Raw genomic sequence first — 26,927 nt, 5'->3', positions numbered from 1 at the left:
TATGGATGAAAGTGATATATATTTCTTACAGACTCTTTTCAAAAGGAAATCTACATTGTATTCAAATATTATTGACAATTTAATCATATGATGTTTGGAAAGTATATAAATTTCCTTTAAGGAATAAAATAAATAGTGTCACAATTTGTGAGATTTATTGCTGAATGAATTAAAAAGTACACAGTGTCATTTATTTGGTTTCCATTCATTTATTTTAGATTGATCTACATGCACGAGAAGAAGAAAAAACCCGCCCCAAATATTCCGGGAATAAAATAATGCATCGAATTCCTTTTATTTGTTAGACGTATCCCATAAATATTATAATATATGTATTAGGCTATACAGACACAACCGCCTCTACATTGTTATGTAATTTCTACGATTTTAACTCCGGGGACACCTATCTGGACAATAGGTTTGGGAAAAGAGTTGATGGATTGTACGTAAGTCTTTGATTTGAAGCAAGCGATTGGCATTAATTTACCAAACGGCGTATGAAATTATATTACAGTACTTTCGTTAATGAGGGGGTTATTGAACAGGAAGATATATTTAGCCGACATCTATGGCACGCCAAATTCACAAAAATGAGCTAAACATAGTTTCACAGTTGATAAACTAAGTTTATCGACTGTAAACTATAGTTTACGAACTGTAAACTATAGTTAACGATTCGTTAACTATAGTTTTCATCCGTAAAACTATATTTAACGGTTGTAAACTATAATTTACAAATGCTAATCCAAGTTTATCTGTCGTTAAATAAACGTAAATAATTGATTTTGCTGATAAATACAGATTCACATTTGTAAACTATAATTTACATTCGTTAACTATAGTTCACAATTGTTAATCCTAGTTTCACAAATTGTGATACTATATTTATCAGACTTGTAAACCGTAGTTTACAATCGTGAAACCGTATTTATCAGATAAACTATGTTTTGCAATCGCTAATGATTATTTTCATTGTTAATTGTAGTTTACGCTTGTGAAACATAGATTATCTGTTAACTATGGTTTACATATGTGAAATATAGATTAACGTCGTTAACTATAGTTTACGGTTCGTAAATTATAGTTTACAGTCGATAAACCTAGTTTATCAACTGTGAAACTATGTTTAGCTCATTTTTGTGAATTTGGCATGCCATAGACATCGGTCTTTATTGGAAATCACCTGTTGCTATTCATAGAATAGCCCTAGCCACTCTTGCATTAGTACATGTTTTCTAATGAAAATTCGAGTATATTGTTATCATTTCCTTATTAGGGCTTTCCACCTTTCTGTGGAAAGTCCTATTGATATTGTTCTGTTTATTATTTTCCTACCGTCAAAAAAAAATTTTCGTCTTAAGACTTATCTAAAAACTTTATAGTCTATCATATTGTACTTCTTGAGAAACAAATACATTTCACCCTGCGTAATTGAACTTTGACCCCTTACGGAGTTATTGGACCTTTCGCAGAAATCATTGTTATCGCTTCTACTTTTTAACCGTAAATGATAGGAGGATGAAACCTTTTCGAAAGCATAGAGGGTAATTAGTAGAAGCGAAGAATTTCAAATGAAGGGATTTGGTGTCCCCTAAAGGGAGTTAATGCCTCTTTATGTTTTGGGATTTATTCGTAAAACATGTCGAACTTGAGAACGGTTTATCGTAGAGACATGGGACCAACTGGAATAGGATCTTTGACCTTGAAAATTAGGTCAAGGTCAAAAGTCAAGGTCATCAGAAAAGAGGAAAAAAAAAGCACTTTTTATACTCTCTTTCCTGCTTAAGATAGCGTTGAAATATTATATGGGTAAATATTGACTTCTTGATTGGTTTTGATAGTATGCATTATAACTTTGACTTTGACCCTTCTGTGAATTTCGGAGACTCGCGTTGAAAACCTTGTTATCGCTACTCCTGCTTAACGGAAAGTCATAGAGACACGAAACCTTCGCTAATGAATTCACAGTAAAACCCTCTTGCTAAGAAAAATTAATCAAAGGGATACGAAAACCCTTAAGCATAATTATTGCCCCTGAAAGTCTCGAATATCATTATCTAAGCCTATAACTTTTATATTGATATAGATAGAGACATGGGATCACTTGCATTGAGACCGATGACATTTGACCTTCAAAATGAGGTCAAGTTCAAAGATCAAGGTCATCATAATTTTTTTTCCATTTTCAAAGTCTTTCAAAGTATTTTTAGTATTGAGAAGCTAACCGAAAGTAACCGAAAACCCCTAAACAAATTATTGCCCCTGAATGTCTTGATTAACATTAACATTATTGATTAACATTTTTTAAGCTTATAGGTTTTTACATTAATATAGATAGAGACATGGGATCACTTGCATTAAGACCGATGACCTTTGACCTTCAAAATGAGGTCAAGGTCAAAGGTCAAGGTCATCACGAACATTATTATTTTTATTTTCAAGGTCTTTTTGAGTTTCTGACATCATCTTAAATATTCTTAAATATCTTTTTTAAATCCTTGTAGGTGGAAAGCCCTCTAATTGTTCGCGAACAATTAGGATTACCAGTTGTTTGTTTGTTTCACATCCCGTTGAGAATTGTTCACTCATTGAGACGGTTATCGTTTGTCTATCTGTCACATGTCAGCTCAGTTAGGAAATATTGATTTTCGCATATCATTGAGTTTAAGGTAATTACCCATACCACGTCAAATAATGTTAGAAACGTTATTCACGAGTCACGAACGTTATCACACATTCAACGAACCCGATGGCATTTTGGTGAATTTTGTAGACAGTATTAAGACTGATTGTTTGAAAGCAAACAACAAAAATTTAGAATTAAAAAAACAGCAACAAACGAATCGCAATAATACAAACAAGCCGGTTCTATACAAAACAACGATCGGAAGAGAAAATGCTTATAGTTATATATACATCGCGAAGTCGTAAACTCTGCATACACATTGCGTTATGACACACAGTCGTTTAGTAATTCCCGTGCAAATATTACAGATTATGATGTTAAATCTTGTTGCCAACTTTCAATGTATCTATTGTAGGCCATTTCTTTTGTGTGATTTCTGATCATTAATGACGGGTAGACATATTGAATCTCCTATACAATAAAATGCAAATTTTTGTGCTACATGTACTGACAGTCACATATTTTTGTTATGTTTCCCTTATAATTTATTTAAACCTGAAAGAATACGATCGATGTCGTCATGATCTAAATAAAATATATGTATATAATCTAAAACTATATGACATTGTAACCCCCTTTGCAAAATTTATATCTTCATTTACACGACAATAATTGTTTTCGAGGCCCTCCGAATCCATAATAAACGAGCATGTACATGTATGTGCATATCTCTGTTGTGTCTAATGATTTCACGGTGTTCAATTTAGATCATACGCTGACAGATTTGTCACATATGAATTTAGGCCTTATCTCTAGGCCTAGTTGTCGTACGTTTGTGTTATTGTACGTACAGTACGGGCCATGGGTGCTGTAATGTAATTTTCTTTTAGGGTGATGCCATGGTGAACTTTAAGCAGGCGCCGATATTTTTTAAGAGGGAGGGGGGGGGGGGGTGACAAGCAAACAAATTAATTATAAAACATAAAAATAATTTTCAAACCCTTAACAGGGGATGACAACATTCACCCTTCACAACATGGGTTCATTTCATCTTTATCTTTACATTTTCATATCATTCATTACGTCTAGAAAAAAAGGAGGGGGGGGGGGTGGGGTGGCCACCCAATTTGTCGTACTGTGCGTGTGAAAGTAACAGACACTGGTAGATGTGAAAAAAGTAATTGGGATTGTCCCACATCCCCTGATTCTACTTGCTAATTACGAAAGAAGAGAGATGGGCGTAGCGCATAGTGCTTCCTTTTAACCAGTCATAACACAGAACAAATTGAATAACACGATAAATTATTTTCCAAGATACGTAAATCGTGAAATGTGAATCATATAAAGTGTAAGTGTTAAGTTAGGCTGAACAATTAATCAAGTATTTGGTACAAAGAGGGTTTGAAGAATTTTAGAATTCAATAGAGTAAGAATACGGTAGGTTCTAATTTTGGTGTAGGGGTGAAATACACTAGGATAAATTTTGTGTATACACCTTCTAAGGGAGGCAATGCTGCGGAATCGTCTGATCATCAAAATAGCATCAGCAGTAGTGATGGGCAATCGGACCTAAAACAACAATCGATTATCGGCAATAATCGGACACATGTACTCGATTAATAATCGATTATAATCGGAATTGGCATTTAAGTGTTTTCCCCTCAAATTAGATGTAACAGAATCATTAAATGTATGGAAACAACATTTGAATTCTTCTTTGTTTCATTTATTCACTGGTATATAAATCAGAATTCCAATATATCAAGTAATGGAATTTATCTATAATATCAATGTATCAAAGATATCAGAGATAGACTCCTTTATTTTGACTGTCGAATGTCATTGTTGTTACCGTCCTTCATATCTCCCGCCATTTTCTTTGCTTATTTTTGATCGGGTTTGACATACAGAAAATAAAATTTGAACAAAGTTTAAGTGATTTCCGGATTTTATTTGGTCAACAATGTCGGCGACTCTTATTTTGTAATCGATTAGTAGCATCGTGGGTCTCTGAACGACCGACAATCGATCATCGGCGACAATCGTTTCATCACTAATCAGCAGCAAGGGGTAAGTGGAAGGCAGATATAGAATACTTACGAATTCAATGTGTCTGTTATAGACTGCCATGTCTCTTCTTTCAGTTTTGCATGTTTCCCCTTCATCCCCGCCCCTTTCATTTTTCCAAATAACCTCTCTTCGTTCTTCAAAACTTCCTCGATCAACACGATCTCCTCCTCGGTGGACCAGTTAGCCCCCCGCTTCCTCTTTGAACCCGAAATCAGACTTAGAATATCTGTTTCAGCCATGTTTACAAAACACAAATGAAGACGAGAGAAATTTTATTACGTAAAATCATTACATAAAATATTCCGCGAAATCACCCGAAATTAATCATGTACTTTCTCAACTGAGTTGAGTGTGAATTTTCAGCCTCAACTGAGGTACTCCTCAGACTCACAGGGGCTAAGCCCGTTTTGGGCCCGAACTCTGTGATACCATAAATATAGAAAGGGGTCTAACTCTGACACAATTAAAAAACTAACCACTCGCTTCAAATGCCTAAAAAATCTTAAACTAGGTAAGCTATGCGTAGTTTGTCGTTTTTCTTGCATAGAATAATGTTTTAACTACTTGAATGCCAAATTTCAAGTCACTGGTTCTTAAAATAACAAAGATATACGTCATTGTTCTCTTGATTTCACTTGTTTATTTTTACTAGGACATTTACCGGTCCAGGTCACGGAGTCGTTTCTCGCCTATGACAGCAGTGAAATTCAGACTAGTATGGAAGATTTCGGACCTGTCAATTAAAATTTCACATCAATTATACGCTACTTACTTCCTCATATTTTAATAATGTTCTTCGTGTAGACGTTACACGACTTATTTTTCCTCAGGAACATCAACTGTTGACAAGATCTGCAGTTTTAATGTACGCACTAAATACCCGATAGACTTAAAATCTCAAATACCTTAAAACTGATCAAAACATTATTCTTGTGATATTGCACTTAGAGAAGGAAATTGAGCATTATTTCTTGGCTTTTTTAAAAATTTTTGTTTTTGTTTATTCTATTTCATTTAGATTATTATTACCCATTTCCCCTACTTTAAAGTTTTAGACATTTCGGGTATTTAGTGTATTCATTAAAATGGCAGATCCTGTCAACAGTTAAGCTGCTGAGGAAAAATAAGTCGTGTAACGTCTACACGAAGAACATTATTAAAATATGAGGAAGTAAGTAGCGTATAATTGATGTGAAATTTTAATTGACAGGTCCGAAATCTTCCATACTAGTCTGAATTTCACTGCTGTCATAGGCGAGAAACGACTCCGTGACCTGGACCGGTAAATGTCCTAGTAAAAATAAACAAGTGAAATCAAGAGAACAATGACGTATATCTTTGTTATTTTAAGAACCAGTGACTTGAAATTTGGCATTCAAGTAGTTAAAACATTATTCTATGCAAGAAAAACGACAAACTACGCATAGCTTACCTAGTTTAAGATTTTTTAGGCATTTGAAGCGAGTGGTTAGTTTTTTAACTGTGTCAGAGTTAGACCCCTTTCTATATTTATGGTACCACAGAGTTCGGGGCCAAAACGGGCTTAGCCCCTGTGCTCAGACTGTTTGGTGACGGCGAATTGAGGAAAATCTCAGTTAAGGAAACCTCAAGGATTTGAGTTGAGGGTTGAGGTTGAAGAAAAGGAAATTTTGGTGACGGCGGGGCCTGGTGTTACTTTCACATGTGCATTAGAAAATGCTTCCGCTGTGTTTACAAATGTATATTTTGTGGATTATTAAAGTCTTATAGATCAATGGCAAGGAAAATATATAAATAATGATAATAGCTTATATAAAATATAATTTACAAGCACTTTGTTAGCAATAACGGAGTTATATACACGCAGATGTCATTTTTCACTGTCCCGCGTTACATGAAATACGCATACGCTTTATCCACAGATTAATAAAATGATTGATTTTGTCCCAAATAACGTAAGAATTGGTGTATGATTGTGACGTCCTTATCTAAAAACCATAAACTTTAAACATTCATTTCATAGAATTGATATAGCGACCTTAAGAATGTCAAAGACAGTGGTGTCCTGTGTTTGTAGATAGACTGCAAATGCAAACCATCATGACCAGTAGCATGCCTAATACAGGGGGAAGTTGACTACCCTTGTTACATCTATAATGTACATATATCGCGGAACATAGTGTATGTCAGTATTATATAAGTCTGGGTATATCCACGAAGTAGATTGATTTTATCGGTGTCCAGTGAAATGTCCTTATTCTACAAATACCGCGCTTTTTAAACAATTCTGCCATTTTATGTCTTATTTCTAAGCATTATTCCAACGCGAATATTTTAATGAATATAACTTACAGAAAGTACATAAAATTTACTATATAGAATATACAACATTTCATTTTATCCCGCATCCATTTAGGAAAACGAAAAGATACTTCATGTCCAAATAAATGTCCCATGTGATTTTGTCGCGCAATGACGCGACGTCAATGTACACAACCTACGTCTAGCTAAACGTAAAATGTGGCTATTATTTTTTTAAATGATCTAAATTAAAATGATTTTTAAAAACAGTATACAAGGTATTTAAGCTATAGCATGTGTATCTCATAGATATGTTTTACTGTGGTACATAAACTTTAATTGGCTTTATCAAATGACAATTATACAGACAATATTTTGTTGCATGTACTACTACATGCATATAAAAATTCAGCATTGAACAGATACACTTACGGTGTGTAAAACGTTGCAATATTATACAAATCTTGATTTATACACGAAACTCTTTAATCATATTCGATAATCTTGTTATTCATATGAGAAAATTTTAATTATATTCGATAATCTTAATATTTATATGCGAAAATTTTGATTTATATTCGATAATCTTGTTATTTATTTACATTTGGTAACCTTGTTATTTATATTCGATATATAAATCTCGATTTATATTCCATAATATTTGATTCGTATTTGATAATGTTGATGTACACATGCTAGATGTACGCATGGACTTAGTCATATTGATTGTAGGTGAAATGCATAATTTTAAAAATTGATAAAAGAATTGACTTCATTGACCATGGCCTGACCTCGGATGTCTTAAATTTTACTAGATGAGCTACTCTGCTAAAATTAAACTTTAATAAATATACAGCACTACCAGCCGTGAGACATTTGGCCTGAATTGAATAGTTGACCTTGCCCTAATATGCTGAATAAACCCAGTAGCTATGTCGAGGCTTGGGTGGCTGCCCTGTAATCCCTCATAGGCTGCTTAGCTAGCTGGATTAACAAGAGTGATACAAATTTGAATATTTATTAATCGTAATCAGAAACAGGGTGCAAATTTACATATATGGCGGAAAGGGTCGCATGCAAATTTTTGTGGGGAACTGGGGAGGCGGCCAGTTTGACTACCAACGTAGGGGCAACACAGGGGGCCCTATGTGGACATAGGTGCCTGGACATGAACGGGTGATCACGTTCTAAGGGGGAAGAGATCTCTGCGCATCTCACCTGTCTCCTACGTGCTACCTGGTTTAAAGAGCAAGTACAGAGCAAACTGGACCCTCCTACGGTTTCCAACATGCACCAGCCTGTAGCATCCCCTAGGAGGTGGATGTGAGCACAGGCACCAGAACGGTGGATATATATCGCGTGTTAGATCTTATGTACACCCCCCTCCCATTCCAATGAAAGAAAGATATATACATATATGTCACAAATTGAATGAATGTATGTCAAAATCTTGTTAGAGTATCAATGACGTGTTAAATAACCTCACTGTTATATTTAGGACCCAGGTGATCTCTGGCGGTTGTGAGCGATTGCCCCTGGAATATTTCGCCCACATGGGTTGGTACTCCAGAAGAGTAGAAGATCTATATAGTAAAGTAAAATACAAATTTTCGCATATGAATATCAAGATTTCTCGCATATAAATCAAAATTTTCGCATATAGATGTCAAGATTATCGAATACAAATCAAGATTTCCACATATGAATAACAAGATTATTAAATCAAAAGTTCAACGTCTGACAAAAAAATAATAAATAAATCTAAATTCACATAGTTTTCACGAGACACCCCCCCCCCCTCCTCAGAACTAAATATGATATATATTGAAAATAATCGATTCACAAGTAAAACATATGAGTATAAATAACACTGTATACCTTTTCTACTGTTTATTCACAAATGAAAGTGAACATTGAAACGTTAAAATATTATTTAGAGTTTTTAACTCTCACTTCAACTCACCGTGGTTATTTTTATTATCATTTTATTCATTTATAAAGCGCAAACTTACATATACTTTCTATGCGCTGGTTGGTTTTTTCCCCACTAGAGCGTGATCGATGTCGGATGACAGAAACGTACGGGAGTTTTTAAACACCCCCCTTCCACATAACTATTTGAATTTAGAAATTTATCTTACATCGATCCCGCCCCTAACCGACCGCCTCCAGGCTGGTAATAAGTTTCGATTTAGTAAATAAGCCGTAAGTGCTCATATATGTACACTGTACGAAATTAATCTCGTAGCTTTTTTTCCCCAAAAATATGGAAATGTTTGAATTTATGATTAAATCATTTTTCACTTGCATGTCCTCCCCCCTTCCCCAACAAAAAATCGATTGTAAAAGCTTAAATTTATAATAGTTTAAAAAAACTTTTGTTATTTCATTATGGATTTCAGAAAGTGGATGAGAAAAAGAAAATATCACAAAGGGAAAGGCTTGAATTCTATATAGATATATAAACTCCAAAAATGCCGAGAACTAAGGCTAGCATTGTAGAATAAAACCAAAACTATCAATCAGACTGAATATAAACAAACATCAGAGGTGGTGAGAAAGTACAGAGCGAAACGGGCTAAATGTGAGAGAAAGAAACACAAAGAAAATATAGAAATTCATTAAAACATACAACTAGCCATGCGGTATATATCCTAGAAAAAACCAAAACTGATTTTTTTACTGTGTTCAAATTTCTCGGAGGTCATTCATAAGAATTGCAAGCCTTATTTCATGGGATGGTTACCTGTAAAATGCGAAACGAAATCGAAATGAAACGAAATCTACCGAAGCGAAACGACACCTACCGAAACGGGTACCCTTATTTCATACGAGATCCCTGCTGTTGTAGGCACGGTGAAATAAATACAGTACGTATACTTTGGAGTATTTCTAAGAATTCATAATTTTTATGAATGTACACTATACACGTACAAAGATTTATTTTGAATTTTTAAACATTAAATCATGCATGTGCTTTAGTTATGATGTTACAGCTAGGAGATAATGAATTTGTTTAAAATGTGACGTTGCTTTCGTGATTATATTTTGCCACAACTTATGACTTTATAAGTGTTACGTAAAGTGACACCAGTACCATGCGCTTAGTGTCAGTGTTTACATATGATTGGTGAACTTTTTCCTAATCCGCATGATTATTTAGTAATTTCCCTATATTTCCTTTGCAATTACGATTACTTCATAGCCAACTTTTGAAACGCTTCCTGCTGAAAATCAAGTACGATTTTCATTTGTTTTTTCCATTGATTTTAACTTATTAATGCATGCTTTTAATACCTTATATCAAAATTTGAATAAAATCTCTATTGTAGAAACGAATTAGGTCCGTCACCCTTACAATGTTAGTTGTAGATAGTTTTGTTAGGGTATTTCTATTTACATATTGGGGTTTAAATAGGGGCCCAAAACGATTCAATGTACACAGAAACTGTAATTTAACTGTAATCATAATAATAATACGGATCTATACTCTACACCATACCACCCTTAATAAAAAACACAGGAATGAAACAAATTTTTACCCCAAATTTCAATTCAAAATAGCTCTAAAATTCAGCTTTTATTGTCACCCACCACACATTTCTTTCTGATCCAGTAATATCAATATTTATGCCCTTCATCTATCATAAAAATGATCCATCCTCATCGACGCGCATAACTTGTAGTACTTATTCAATAGTTTTTTTGCGACCACTTTTTGGATAATTCCCTTGTTTGCCCTTTTGGCCATGAACAACGTCACTTCTGGTAATTATATTCTTTTCCATTAATCAGATAAAATCATATGAACCTTTTATGTGTTAACATGTTAATTTTTTAAACATGTAATTTATTTTGGTTTTATTTTATATTATACCAGAGAGATCCCGTGGGGATCCGGGTTACAATAGTTCCTCAGTACCCCTTGCTTGTCGTAAGAGGCGACTAAATTGGGCGGTCCTTCGGATGAGACCGCAAAAACCGAGGTCCCGTGTTACAGCGGTTGTGGCACGATAAAGATCCCTCCCTGCTCAAAGTCCACAAGCGTCGAGCATAGGCACTAAATTTTGCAGCCCTGCACCGGCAATGGTGACGTCTCCATATGAGTGAAATATTCACAAAAGGGACTTAAACAATATTCAATCAATCAATATGAGAGAGAGAGAGAGAGAGAGAGAGAGAGAGAGAGAGAGAGAGAGGGTTACATAAATAAGTTTGACCAACATTCCCAGGCCTCATCAAAGTATTCCTTTTTGCTATTTTTTACAGCTATTTGTTTATCAATATCATTCATAGATTTTATGGAGGATATCAGCCCACTCAATGAAATGTTTTTGTGTGCACATTTCATACTATAAATAAATTATTTAGTTTTAAAGACATCTGAGTTTTCACACTTTCTGTCCTCACAAAAGACCCAAGTATGAAATTCTCTTTTAGAATATGTAACATGGATGATGGTCTTATTAAAACAGAAAGTATGAAAATCATTAAGTCTTGTACTACTTCACATTAATTAATTTCCATAGGATGTGCTCAATAATTTCAGTTTCATTACTACAAACTTACAGTGGTTTATTTGAAATTGAAACCATTGAAGTTTTGTATTCTTTTTTTTTTTTTTTTTGTTAATTTTTTTTTTAAACATACATACAGTATATATATATATATATATATATATATATATATATACATATATATATATACATACATTCTGCAAAGAAACTTGTACAAAATGTTTATAAGAAACTATCAAAGGTATATGTATATATTATTTTCTGAGAGAGAGAGAGAGAGAGAGAGAGAGAGAGAGAGAGAGAGAGAGATGAATTCAGTCATTATTTAATATATTTTAAAAAGGTACATATATATTGAAATTTATAAAAAAAAAAAAATAAAAAAAAAAATAAAAAAATAAACAACAACAACAAACAAACACTCAATGAAATAATTGATTCCAGCGGTTCCAGCAGGTGTCAAACAAATCTTTTTCACCATTTTTATATGCAATATGTCTTTGAGTTCCATAAAATGTATTCATTAGCGATATGATATCGCAACATTTACATTCAGTGTCTTCCCTTTACACCTCATAGTATAGATATAATATTTCAGCCAAAGAACAAGATTATTTTGTATAGTTTTCTTTTCATCCAAAAATCCAAAAATAAAATTATTTTTTGTTATTGATATTTGAAGATTGGTCTTATGTTCAAAACAAACTTCAAATTCTCTTAAGAAATGCTGAACACTATCACATTCCCAAAACAAATGTTCAATTGTTTCTTCTTCTATCTGACAGAATGTACAATTCTTATTATCTCTAATTTTGATTTTGAATAAGTATGAGTTTGAAGCTAAAATTTTGTTCAGAATTCTGTATTGAAACCACTGCAGTTTACAATTACTTGTAACTTTAAAGGACAATCTGAAGATCATTTTCCATTCTGTGTCATTTAATTCAAATATTTCATTCCACTTTCTTTTACCAGTAGGTTCTGTGCAGTTTTGATTGAGAAGAGTATAAAATTGTCTTGATTTTTTGCATCGTAGAAGAGTGTATATACTTGACATAATCAGAGGGTTTGTTAATTTAATTAATTTTTTATCAAACGACTTTTTTCATCCATGCTTTAATAGCATTTATGACACTCATATATTCTAAAAAATCAATTTTTACTTTTGGATAAATGTTACAGAAAGATTCATAAGTCAGGAACAAACCCTCTTCATCAATAAGGTCACTAAGGTATTTAATATTATTGTGAAACATGGATTTATTAAGAAATGCTTTCCCACCCACAAGAAAGTTAGAATTGTAAAATATTGGAGTATCTACTGTTACTGTAAATGGATTTTGTTTATGCTGTAGCTCAATCCAAGAATCAAATACATCAACCCAAAATTTGTTTTTCAGCGATGTCTTTATGTTTTTTATGTATTCTATTCCACATGTAGTAACTTTATTAAGATCTAAATTTGGTATGAAATTATGCAAACCCCTATCTGAAAAAAGGAGTTGTCTCATCCAAAACAATTTTAAAGAGGCCATAAAAGCCTTTACATTGATCATTTTTAACCCACCATCCTCATATTGCTTTACGATTACCTCTTTTTTAATTCTATGTTGAGAATGGCTCCACAAAAAAGAAAAGAATAGTTTATCTAATTCTTTACAATAGCTGTCATCAGGATTTGGAATTGCCATAAAATATGATTTAATAGAGGCAAGACCAGAGTTTTGATAACAGTAATTTTTCCTATTGGTGTCAAATGTCTTTTCTCCCATTGATTTAAGAATGATTTTATTCTACTTAACTTTGGCTGATAATTTAGTTTTGACATGTTCTGTAATTCTACATCAAAATTAATTCCAAGTAGAGTAAACTTACAAGTCCCCCAATTCAGATGAAAGTCTTTAGAAAGGGTATCCTGACTATATTTTTTTGATCCAATCTATACTGTATTGGTTTTTGAAAAATAAACTTTTAGTCCTGACATTTCAGAGAAGTGTCGCAATACTTTTATTGTTTCTAGAAGAGATTCCTTGCTACCATCAAGTATAATTGATGTATCATCGGCTAGTTGTGAAATTTTCTTTTCATTGTTATTTATAGTTATACCTTTAATACTTTTATTTTCTCTTATTTGTATAGCTAAAATTTCTGCGCAAAGAAGAAAAATATAAGGTGATAAAGGATCACCTTGTCTACATCCTCTTTGAATGTTGAAAGATGCCGAGAGATTGCCACCTTGGTTAATAATAGATATGATGTTATGATAGAATAATTTCACCCTTTCATGAATATCAGGTCCAAACTTAAAATAAGTTAAGGTCTTTTGTATAAAATTCCATGAGAGGGTATCGAAGGCTTTCTCAAAGTCAATAAGCAGTAAAAGACCTGGGATTTCTTCTTCTTCAGTATACTGCATAATATCATAAATTAGTCGAGTATTTTCTCCTATATACCTATTAGAAATGAAGCCAGTTTGATCAGGATTGATAAGTTTATCCAAGTAAATCTTTAATCTATTTGCAATGGTACCAGAAGCTATTTTATATATAGTGTTCAGAAGTGTAATTGGACGCCAGTTTTTAAGATAGTGTCTTGGTTTGTCTCCTTTAGGTAAAAGTGTAATAATTCCATGTCCCTGTGTTATTGACAGAGTGCCATTTTCATATGCATAGTTGATAGACCTTACAACAAATGTACCAAGGTATTTCCAAAAAACCTTAAAAAAATCAGCTGAGAACCCATCAGAGCCTGGTGATTTATTTGCATTCATTTTACTTAGTGTTGTAGAAGCCTCCTTCAATGTAATTTTACCTTCTAAAAGCATAGATTCCTCTCTGGATAACTTGGGAATATCCTCATACTTTAATTCCGAATTTAAGTCAACTATGTTTATTTCCTGGTTAGGTATTGAATATAAATTGTCATAAAATTGCTTTGTTTCATCCAATATTTCAAACTGGTCTTGAATTATCTCCCCACTATCTTTTATAAGTTTGGGAATTATCTTACTAGTAAAATATCTTGATTCTAAACTACAAAAATAATGTGTTGGTTTTTCTCCTTCTGCTGTCCATTTTGCTCTGCTTCTTACATATATTCCTTGAAGTCTATGGTTTCTGAGTTTTTCCAGTTTTTGTTGTTTTTCATTTAGTTCCTCTATATTGTGTTCAGAACTAATTTGTTCTAAAACCTTAATTTCTTCCTTTAATTTTTTTTCTTCTTTCACTTGTTTATTTTTTATATATGCAGAGTAAGAAATGCTTTTTCCTCTTATTTCCATAAGTAAAGTTTCTAGGAATAACTGATCATTAATTGTGAAACATACATCTTCATCTGACACTGCATCAAGATTATTAAAATCATAAACAGGAACTGCATATTGTTTTTTCAAATTCAAAATAACCTCTCTGATACAATCTAGATATTCCTTATCACCAAGTAAAGAATTGTTGAATTTCCATAAGCCTCTTCCCTTTTTAAAATCATTGAAAGTTAAATTCAGTGTTATCATAGAATGATCAGACCTGTAACTTGGTTCAACTGTACATGTATTAAGACAAGGTAGGAATGACTCGGACATGATAAAAAAGTCTAATCTACTTTGTTTAAATGGGTTTTTCTTTCTCCATGTGTACCTGCGAAGCGATTCATGGAGTTGTCTAAAAGGATCCATATAGTTATATCTTTCCATAATTTCTAGTACTTTTTCTCTAGCCTTTGGGTTATTAATAGATTTGTAATTATAGCAATCTAGTTGTGGATTTAATACTAAATTGAAATCTCCACACCATATGCTATTACTACAGTTCATTTCTTCAATGGACTGTTGAATATTTTCATAAAAATTTGGTGAATCGGTATTTGACCATATACTGTACATAAAACAACCACATGACCCTCTATACATACCTTCAGTATGTGATAATTTCCATCTTTATCACCCTTTTCCAAACATACCTTAAAATCAAAATTGTTATTAAAAAGTATTGCTACCCCTCTTGAAGTTTTGTATTCTTAGTAAGATTAAATGGAAGGGAAAAATATTCTCCCACTCTTCATCAACACATAATTTATGTTTGATATAACTGCATCACAACATTTAAAGAGATTAGTTGTTTTTCAATATTCAGATATAACATCGGACTTCAAACTTGAAGTTATCTGCCTAAACGGGAGACCGGAAATGATGTGGTTCATGGCCACCAGGAAAAATAAGGGAATGGGCCCAAAGAAAACCGCGAAAAACTATCGAATACAGTGAGTTAAACGCGTCGATGAGGATTATTTTTTTTATGGTGGATCGATGAAATCACTGAATCAGAAAGAACTGTGGGGTGGGTGACGATAAAAGCAGAATTTTAGAGCTATTTTGAATCAAAGTTTGGGGTAAACATTTGTTCCATTCCTGTGTTTTTTTTATTAGGGATGGTATGGTGTAGAGTATAGATCCGTATCATTATTATGATTACAGTTAAATTACCGTTTCAGTGTACATTTAATCGTTTTGGGCCCATATTCAAACCCCAATATGTAAATAGAAATACCCTAACAAAATATCAACAACTTAAACTCAATGATATGCAAAAGTCAAGAATTTTAGAGCTATTTTGAATAGAATTTTTGTGTAAAATTTCGTTTCATTCCATGTGGGGTTTTAGCCCACTTGAGCCTTCTGCTCAAGTGAGCTTTTCTGATCAAAAGTTTTCATTGTCCATCGTTGTTGTTGTCGTAAACTCTTCACATTTTCATCTTCTTTTCCATAACCACCGGGCCAATTTCAACCTAACTTTGCACAAAGCATCCTTGGGTGAAAGGGGTTCAAGTTTGTTCAAATGAAGGGTCATGTCCCCTTCAAAGGGAAGACAATAACAAAAATGCAAAAATAGGGTGGGGTCATTAAAAATCTTCTCAAGAACCACTGGACCAGAACATGACAGCTTCCTGACATAGTGGAGATTCAGGTTTGTTAAAATTATGACCCCCGGGGTTTGGGTAGGGCCTTAATAGGGATCAAAGTTATACATGTGAATAGCTAAAAAAAAACTTTAACAATCTTCTTCTCAAGAACCATTGGGCCGGAAGAGTGGAGAATTAAATGAAATCTTCTTGATAAAGGGTAGAGTTGAATTTGTTCAGATTATGACCCCCGTGGGTAGGGAAGGGCCAAAATAGGGGATTAAAGATTTACATGCAGATAAATAGGAAAAGCTTCTACTCCAGAACCACTGGGGCAATTTCTATCAAACTTGAAATAAATTATTTTTGGGTGAAGGGGATTCAAGTTTGTTGAAATGAAGGGCCACGCCCCCTTCAAAGGGGAGATAATCACAAAGATGAAAAAATAGGGTGGGGTCATTTGAAAATGTTCTTACATTAGCAGTGGCGTATTTAAGGGGTCGCAGCCGACGCCACCCCCTTAGAATTTTCTAATTCAAGGTACATCGTGGTCTCTTGTTTAAGAAGATGTAAACGATAAAAGAAGCAGTGATTTCTTCCACTCTCGGAGAAATGAATGACAAAATATTTTGATTTATTGAATCACTTTTATTGGGAGAACTTACATTTTTTCCAAAACCCCTTAAAATTTGCGTCATTTTGTTACATTCACCATATTAAAAATGACAGAAAATAGTAAAAATGACCACATAGGAGACATATTTCAAGCCCTATAAAATCTGAAAAATCCAGGACCTTTAGGGGACTTCCCCCTGCACTTACTGGGGGCTTCAAGGCGGACCCCAGACCCCCTGCCTCATAAAGTTGCACCGCCTAACCGCAATTCCTGGATCCGCTCCTGGGGTGTGTCTTTCGTTGAAGTTCTATAAAATTACAAATAAAGGCCTAGTCAAAAGTATTATAACTATAACTAACACTGAACACATACACAATTTTATGCTGATCATGACATGATGAAAACCAATCACAACTTCTTTGCTTGCTGGGAAGACCCGAGAATATGCGATTGCTTGTAGACCTAAGCGTCTATAGTGATATAATGCCTCGTTCTTGGCACTCGTTCTGGAAATTTCCATAAGGTTGATTCAAGACTAAAATCACGAATTGAAGAAACGAACAGGCATATTTTATTTATTCAAAAAGTATCGAAACTTATTTCTTCTGTAAGATGTAAAACTTGTACGGTACCAATTTTGATGCACCAGATGCGCATTTCGACAAATAATGTCTCTTTAGTGATGCTCAACCGAAATGTTTGAAATCCGAAATAACAAGTCAATGAAGTTTTAGAGCTAATTTTGAAATGAATATCTAAATTTTATAACAGCAATTAAATATACATCCGTATTTTCGATCAAATTCAAGCATCGATAAACAACGGATTTATTCCATATTGAATTATCTTAAGAAAAAAATAGAACTGTATTAGATCCGCCAAAGTGTGTCCGCCACTGTACTCTTATTTTTGTTATTTCAGGGTAGTTTATCGAAAACGAAAGGTTTTTAATTAAATTTACAACATTCACTAATCAAGTAGGATTCTATTATAGCTTACGGACTTCACCTCACATATGGAATAATATGAAAGGTGCAATCAGTAACTCTGGAGAAAGCGTTTCGGAGTTTATTGGCAAAAATTGTTAATTTACAAGTATAGATACATATTGTTTAACAGCTTTACTTTTCTACGTCAATAATTTATGAAGAAGGTAAGACGCCATGTTACTGCGGTTATACTGGGACAAAGGGACTGAATTCATAAAAATGTCCTCCTTCAGATAATGTTTAGGATTCTAACTTTGTGTCAATAGAATGATTGTGTGTACGTCATGAATGCATTATGAAGTTTCTGATGCTGCCAATCAATTACTAATACCGTAAATCTAGATATTTTTGCGTCGATTTATTTTTGGGAATTTTTTGTTTCTTAGTTTTGCGAATTTATGTAAAAAGATATTAAACACGAGGCCCAAGGGCCACATCGCTCACCTGAATTACACCTTGGCCCATATCAGAAGATTTTCCATATATATTTGCATGTAAAACTTAGTCCGTATTGTGGCCCCAATCTACCCCTGGAGGTCATGATGTTTACAAACTTTAATCTGCACTATGTCAGGAAGCTTTCGTGTAAATATCAGCTCTTCTGGCTCTTTGGTTCTTGAGAAAATGATTTTAAAAGATTTTCTATATTTATTCTCATGTAAAACTTTGATCCCCTATTGTGACCCTAATCTACTCCCGGGGCCATGATTTGAACAAACTTGAATCTGCATTATATCAGGAAGCTTTCATAAAAATTTCAGCTCTTCTGACTCATTGGTTCTTGAGAAGAAGATTTTTAAAGATTTTCCCTATATATTTCTATGTAAAACTTTGATCCCTTATTGTGACCCCAGTCTACCCCCCGGGGCCATGATTTGAACAAATTTGAATCTTCAATATGTCAGGAAGCTTTCATATAAATTTCAGCTCTTCTGGCTCATTAGTTCTTGAGAAGATTTTAAAAGATTTTCCCTATATATTAATATGTAAACTTTGATCCCCTATTGTGGCCCCAACCTACCCCCGGGGCCATGATTTGATCAAACTTGAATCTGAACTATGTCAGGAAGCTTTCATGAAAATTTCAGCTCCTCTGGCCCAGTGGTTCTTGAGAGGAAGATTTTTAAATGACCCCACCCTATTTTTGCATTTTTGTGATCATCTCCCCCTTTTAAGGGGGCCCTCTATTTGAACAAATTCGAAAAACCTTTACCCAAGGATGCTTTTGGCTAAGTTTGGTTATAATTGGCGCAGTAGTTCTTGAGAAGATGAACATGTGAAAAGTTTACAACGACGACGAGGACGACAACGACAGACAACGGACAAATTTTGATCAGAAAAGCTCACTTAAGCCTTTGGCCCAGGTGAGCTAAAAACGTGTGAAACATTATTTTTGAGAAAAATATTTTTGCGAATCCAACTGACTTGCAAAATCGCTAAAAAATAACCGATAGCAAAAATAACCGGATTTACGGTATTTGGACGAGTTACCGATAGGAACTTTTGGATAAGACATTCCCTCTCCATTACACAGCTACTTCATCACTAGATTTTGATGTTTGGCTTTTTGTGTTGATCACATTTTGTAGTGTATATTAGAATGTATATATAATATAATCCCCATCTGATGGATCTTTTATTTTTAAATTTGATAAGCCTCAAGGCACGCTAAGTGCGCAGTGGTCCGTTAATTATAGTTATGCTAAATGCTTTCTATTGAATATAACAATATAAATGATTGATAGTATACATGTATATGCTTACAGCCCCGTAAACTCAAAGTTTTAACCGATTTCATTTTATTGCATTCGGAATCATTTGAGTTTACATGTTACACGCTTTTTCATTGGTTAAAATGTTAGTGATATATTGTATCCAACGAAAAAAAAAACCAATTCTGGAACTACTTTCTATTGGAATGTTGGGGATTTCTCTGAATGTTTCGTATTTATAGATCTAATCATAGACTAAGAATTCTGAAAAGAAAAAAACTTAACAATTGAAGAATTCTATTGATCCATATAAATTTATCAAACAAAAAGAAACAAAGATCAAATAATCATTCAAAGTGAAAAATGAAATAAACATGGCTATTTGAGAACCAAAAAATAAAATTAATAGGACACGTCTGTTTCTGCAGTTCTAAGATTCAAATTTATTTCACCGGGGATGGCAGTAGTCCAGTTTGCACTGTTGTGACAACTTCATTTCACAAACCTAAATGCCAGATACACTGCACACTGATTCAGAGATACTGTGATATTAATTCAAACCATTAACTACGATGATGTCGAACTCCGACATAATATGTTTATGAATGGGCGGCGATACGAAGCATCTGTACGACATTACAAGAGCCTTAGCAATTCGCTGGTAAAACTAGAAAAACCCTCTGTAACACTTGGAAGCCGTGACAACCTTCAAGAGAAACATACCTGTCTTCTCTCTGATCGCATCCCACACCATGATCATGCATATTTCCCATGCTTGCCGTCAGTACCGAACATTAGACTTAATTCCTGTTATTGGGTCGGGTGCTGTCTGGCGTGTTTCATACCTATTGTTAGGCAGTTCTTTATACACTGAATTGGCTACAGACTATTCCGTTTACCTGATCAGGGTGTGGGACTCAGGGAGGGTTCGTGTGAATGGTCGGCAGGGGGTGCTTAAACCTCCTAGGCATCTGCCCCACCTCTGGTATGTCCTGGGATTCATGTTTGCTCTTCTGTCAATTCCGTATTCTTTAAAGGAATTATGATATTGGTTACTGTTCGTTATCTTCACTTTTTCTTCTAAATACATTTGACATTTCAGTTAATGGGAAGAATGAATTTGAGTTACCGTACTTATACTGGATTTCAAAACATCACACAAACCTTTTCAAACAGATATATTGTAGGATTCAGTAAATTGTTTTACCAAGCCTCTATTGTTACTCCTCACGAGTTGACTTTCAAAGCAAGTCTATATTATGTCTGCTATCTTTTGATGCGATATCATGCACACAGGGGATAAGTCTAGCCACATATATGCTAGAATTCACTTTCGATATCTTTAGTACTTTTGTTAATACTCGATGGTCTGAGCTATATCGTAATAAACAGATTATTGATGAGATTAACTTGTATTTTAGATAGCCATGTCGGTAAGCAGCGACAACAATGAATTTGATTTGAAAGAAACGAAGAACTGGTCTTCGTTTTATCTTGATGAAGACATTGGACGGATCAATAACAAACGGCTGAAAGAGCTACTAGATAAATTGAAAAAAGACATTGATGTTGGATTTGACACCACTGAGGAAAATGTTTGTATTCACAATTTTGTTTCCTATCTTTATTGGGGCAGCGACGAGAAAGAACAAGCATTTGAATTTGCCGAAAAAGCGCATCAACTGGGAAGTAAATGCACATACACAACGCTAGGAGGGACAGCAAATTTGGTGACCATAGGGAATCTTCGTCACTTTCATGGAATATGTGGAAATGTAGTGCAAGAAAGGTGTTTTGATAAAGAATTTAAAAGTCTGTCGAAAAGAGAAGATTTTGAAGAACTCAAATATATTGCCAAAGCGGAACTAGCCATTTGTTTATCAAAACTTGGTCCTTCTTACTCTCGAAAAGCTATTCGGATGTTTAATGAATATGTTGACAAAATGCATGATGCAAGGAATTGTTGGCAATTTTACTTTGCCTTAACTCTGAGAAGGAAATCCCATCTTATAGTATTTGACAGAGAGAATGAAGACGAGACAGCTTCCATAAGAGACATAACGAAGGCGTTCAATAAGTTTTTGAATATTCTTTCTGACAATTCTTTAGTAAAACTTAAATCAAGATCATGGTGCGAAATCGGAATAATATTGCAAAGGAGACCACATCTTGCAATGACTGATCCGTACCGTAACACGTATGGGGATTTAGAATACATTACATGCTTTACGAATGCTTTGAAAGTCTGTCCTCAATCGTACCATACCCTTCAGCAGTATGGTAAATACTTGAGGTATAAAGGTATGTTTCAGAAATCAAAGGAAATACTAGAAGAATCATTGGAAATTCGTGAAACGTCAACTGCTCATCACCAGCTTGCTGTTACTCTTCAGAAAATGGTTCTGCAAGAACATTATGAAAAGAAAAGGGCCAAACTTTCTCAGCGAAGACATGGTGTTACTTTTCAGAGCAACAAATCAGGTCTCCCGTTAACAAAGGTAAACCTGACTAGCACCAAAACCACAACTGATGATACAGAATGCAAGAGGGCAGAACAGAGAAAAAAAAGGTTAAAACAAAAACTGAAATCACCTAGATGGACTCCACAATATCCCGAACATCAAATGCTTTTGGAAGCCGAACAACATTTGCGAAAAGCCATAGGACTGGACGTTACCTTCAATATTGCAAGACGTGATTTAGGTCTGGTCCAGAGAATGCTAGGAAAAAGTGAGACGGCACTTAAGAATTTTCGAGATATAACACACGCTGAAAAAGGATCTAATGATCAGTTTCTGTCGCTAGCTGCTTACGAGCAACAGGCATTCTGCAGAATTGATATAATGAAAAAGAATGGCGATGAAATTGAATTAGAAAATGCTGAAGACGCTTTATGGAATGCTTTGAGTATTATATCTATTTATATTGATACACATCCTGAGCTGAAAGATGTATGTAGCACCATTGAAGAACTTCAAAAGATCGTAGAAAGAGATACGGCCCATCCAGAGAAGGAAGCCAAATTCCACGAAAAGTTGAAGGATCGCGAAAAAGCACTAAAGTCTTACTCGAAGTGTACAGAATCAGAAGAAAAATACATGAAAATGATTGAGAATTATCGTACTGATGGAAATTTCAGAAAGGCTATCGGCCTATTAGATCAACTGAAAATAAACAAAAATAAATTTTGTCCTTCTGCAGAATTCTCGTTTCAAACATACATAGACGGGGCGAATGATTCTTTAACAAAGAGAAACTTCGAAGATGTAAAGATCAGACTTATGCAAACACTCAGATACATTCCAGCGTGGGAGAAATATTTCGAAAATGAAAATGACATTGATGTAGATTTTCACATAATTCATGAATGTGAGGAAGAGTGTCCACGTGCAGAGAAGCTATTAGAAATACTGACACGTCGCACTTTCATTAAGTGGAATGTTATATTAAATGCAGAGGACTGCCTACCGGGAGTAGATGTTCTACGCTATTATGATGACAAACTGAAGATGGCAAAAATCATTCTTCTTTTTCTCCATGACAAACCATCGACATGTCATGATGAACATCTAAAAATAGCAAAGAAAGATGTCATCATAGATAGGAAAGAAAAGACGTTGTGCGTGATTCTTGGTGATGCAGATCAGCCATCCTACCTACCTATAATGGAACTTCCGCCTAATATTGACACCGTAGAGGATGACGATGAAGCTTCGGAGACGGAAGCCCGTATCATATGTGACATCTTGCAGCAAATATTCCAACAACAGGTGAGTATTCAGACCCGAGTTTTATTTTTCGATGAGCGTTTTTATGCAGTAGCAGGAAAGATCGTCTGTTTTTCTCTACTTCGTTTTGTATTATAATTTCCGATGTCAATATCTATATTTCAGTCGTAACTTTTGCATATTGCATTATCTAATTATAAAGCCGTTGTTATGTTCATCTGTGCTTTCTGGTATATGTTCATTTAGTTTCATAGTGAACTAGATTCAGTCGTACCCCCAAGGACGGGAGCTTTCGTAATTTGGTATATTTTACAATGTCTTTGATCTATTTATGTTAATTTTAGCTTCAGAACTGTAGCTCTATGGGGAAACAGAGCACAGAGCTACAAATCTAACCACTCAACGTCCTCCACAGTAAATGGGCGAACATTAATTAATTAGAAGCTACGAGTTTTCAGTTGGAGTTGCGCTTTAGTAAATATTCAATATCAAATTCTTTGATATTAAAATCTTAGGGCGGCGAGGTCACACCTAAATTGTGCTTAAAAAAAGATTTGCCATAAATTTCAAGTTTATAAGGTGTGTATCTGTACTTCTCTGTTTTACCCTCCTCCCCTGGAGAAATACATTTCTGCTTTAATGAAATATCACGTACACAAATGGTATATTAGATTGCTTTCAAATCTAAAGTCCCTATATAAATGTAAATCATACATAAGTAATGTTACACAATAGAAAGTTTTAAATCTTTATATAGTCCATACCTAATTTAGTCCCTATCCATAACTGTTTTATTAAGCTAGCACGTGTGATGTGGAATGATGTAAACACGAGTATGGTCGAAAGGAAGAAAAACAACGAGCATATTTATATTTAGGATTACTCATATACTGAAGAACTTTATTGTATTGTGAAACTTATACGGTACCAATTTTGATGCACCAGATGCGCACTCCGACAAATAATGTTCCTTCAGTGATGATCAAGCCGAAATATTGGAAATCCGAAGATGCGAGTTATCAATATTCGCGTTGATTTGCGAGAAACCGTTCTTGTAAAATCTAAACAGTACATTTTACTTATTCATCGATGAAGCCCTACCTTGTATATCAAAATTTACTTCCTTCTCGCAAATTGCTGAACTTGAGTTGCGTTTCGCTAAATTAAGTATTCACGTAATATAAGTAATGTTATTTTTGTCAAGATTATTAATCATAAAAGTCCCCATATCAGAAAATTTTTGCAAAGGAAAATATTTGCAAATAATACAAGTTAATAAGGTACAAATGTCAAGGTATTTTTGTGGCTGGTGAGGATAACACAAGTCAATACTTTTTTCAGACAAAGGGAACCTGTTGCAATAAGAAGACGAGTACGAGCAGACATGAACCATGAAAACATACCGCCAATATCATGTTGAGATGCATGCATATACATGTAGGATCGGGCTCGATATTCCGAAGTAAGAAGTACATTTCAGCAAGGAGAAAATGTGATAAAGTGATATTTTACTGTCGATATCGTAACCCATGTATTGTGTCGGAATTTGATTGATCTTCAATTTCGACATTTAAGCTCTAATTGATATATACATGTACGTCTTGCTGCACATTATTTAGAATAGGTTATGCAATACCGCTTGAATTTCCTCCCTTTCCCGCCAAACATCATGGCGTTTACATTGAGAAATGTATGCCTCAAGGAATTAGTTTTTAATCCTACAGACTGCTTCCTGGAGGAATATCCCAACTCATGTTTACCAACGAAGTTCAATAATCGAACAGGTAAAGCAAAAAAAAATCTGTTCGAAAAGTTGAACGCGAGCATTTACGAAGAATCGACTCGGATGGTCACATTCCGCACGTCCGATTATAGACTGGGTCTATGGATCAAAGCTCTGCATGTTTTATAGACTGCTAATAAAACGACATTTCTAGTATATGCCTTTTGTTCATCTTCTCTAAGTAGGCTGTTTAATTCATAAACAATTGAATTGATGTTTTAATAATACATCTTCGTCCTGAGTGGTTTCGCCCCCATTAAGTATGTAGCAACAGTGGTCGGAACGATTGATCAGTGTATACTCTCCGTTAACGATGAGCAATTGAATTGAATTGAAATTAGGGGATGAATGCTATATATTTCTTTACGGTAACGGGACGTTTCGCACCGAAAGACGTTTCGTACTTTTGACGATTCGCACTAGGATGGTTTGCCCCTATTTGCGGTGCGAAACGTCCCTGCATTTTCCAATTACTTTGGTTATTATCTATATAACTACATATCTAAGAAGTTTTGTCTGATTACATTTGATGCTAACATATATAGACAGGCATGATGCTAGTCCATGTATGCCGAAGTTCCTCAATCAAATTAGATCTTGATTTTAATTAGTACTTGAGTGTGATTGAAGTTTCCTTTTGATATAAAGCATTCATATTTAAATTAATGATATGAAAGTCTGGTTGGACAGGCCAGCTTAAACATTTTATATATGATTTATAGTCACATGTTCAAGTGATACAGAAACGGGATGGGATCCATTGTCAAAGCGTAGAGAAAATCATCGACTTATTCAACTCCACAAGATATACCATTCCATGACTCCCAATTACCTAAACAATATAATTCAGTCTCTGAGAAATCAAGGTCATAACTACAACACAAGAGCAACTAATTCACTGCAAGAAATCAACTCTAGAACCAAGCTATACTTTAATTCATTTTTTCCATCTACAATAAGGAAATGGAATGCACTTCCTCGAAATGTCCAATTAGATCCCTCTCTATCTAGCTTTAAGAAATATCTTAATGCAAGTGTCAATGATATTCCAAATTATTTTTACTTAGGAATCAAAATCAGACAAACTCTTCATGCAAAACTGAGATTAGAATGCAGTGCTCTTCATCTTCATATGTTTCAAAGAAAATTATGCAATTCACCCCTTAGCATTTGTGGAGAAGTAGAAAGTATTGATCGTTTTAAGAGTTAGGACAAATACAATTCTGACACTGCCATATCCACTTAATGTAGAATTATTGTTATACGGTAATGAAAATTTATCTGAAAGTGAGAACAACAACATTTTTTATTTAGCCCAGAAATTTCTTGTTGAAAGTAAAAGGTTCTGAGCCTACCTCTGAAAGCTGTTCTACATGTAATACTGTCATATGGTATATAAAATATACTCATGTGCACCAAGGTTGTAATAAGTGGAAAACCTGTGTTTATTACTCATTGTTTATAAGGCATAACTCTACAATTTATTATTTCAACTTTTTCTATAGTTTATATTCATTTGATCTGTATCGACACTTATCATATATATACACGTGTGTTATTTTTCTCCCAATACTCATTTCCAGCTGTTCTCTCTTATTCCTATTTCTTTTTGCATGTATTGTAATAATTAGTATACGACTTATTTTACTTAGAATTTTCATTCACCTCTTACTTGTAAGATATTTAGAGCGATATTAATATAAGCCTTTT

The 26,927-nt window shown here is 34.2% G+C and overlaps 1 protein-coding gene across 6 annotated transcripts; it reads left to right on the top strand.

Moving 5' to 3' along the window:
* The first annotated feature begins 323 nt into the window (after positions 1-323).
* On the top strand, positions 324-25,373 carry LOC125655729 (uncharacterized). 6 transcript variants are annotated; one of them, XM_056149345.1, is made up of 4 exons: positions 4,183-4,696; positions 15,624-15,750; positions 21,128-23,476; positions 24,776-25,373. In XM_056149345.1, exons 3-4 carry the CDS (start codon positions 21,134-21,136, stop codon positions 24,827-24,829), a joined length of 2,397 nt encoding a protein of 798 aa, XP_056005320.1. In that variant the 5' UTR covers positions 4,183-4,696; positions 15,624-15,750; positions 21,128-21,133; the 3' UTR covers positions 24,830-25,373. The 6 variants fall into 6 exon arrangements, with proteins under 6 accessions (XP_056005316.1, XP_056005322.1, XP_056005311.1 ...); XM_056149341.1 differs by lacking the exons at positions 4,183-4,696; positions 15,624-15,750 and adding an exon at positions 324-446 and having other exon boundaries at positions 21,132-23,476; XM_056149347.1 differs by lacking the exons at positions 4,183-4,696; positions 15,624-15,750 and adding an exon at positions 328-442.
* Positions 25,374-26,927: the final 1,554 nt, after the last annotated feature.

The sequence above is a fragment of the Ostrea edulis genome, chromosome 1 (assembly GCF_947568905.1).
Source record: "Ostrea edulis chromosome 1, xbOstEdul1.1, whole genome shotgun sequence".
Lineage (NCBI taxonomy): Eukaryota > Metazoa > Mollusca > Bivalvia > Ostreida > Ostreidae > Ostrea > Ostrea edulis.
The sequence above is the reverse complement of the archived record's forward strand: the minus strand, read 5'-3'. Positions and strand labels throughout refer to the sequence as shown.

Excerpts from the sequence above, each read along its gene's own strand:
- LOC125655729 (XM_056149331.1), top strand. The coding sequence starts at position 21,134 with ATGTCGGTAAGCAGCGACAACAATGAATTTGATTTGAAAGAAACGAAG.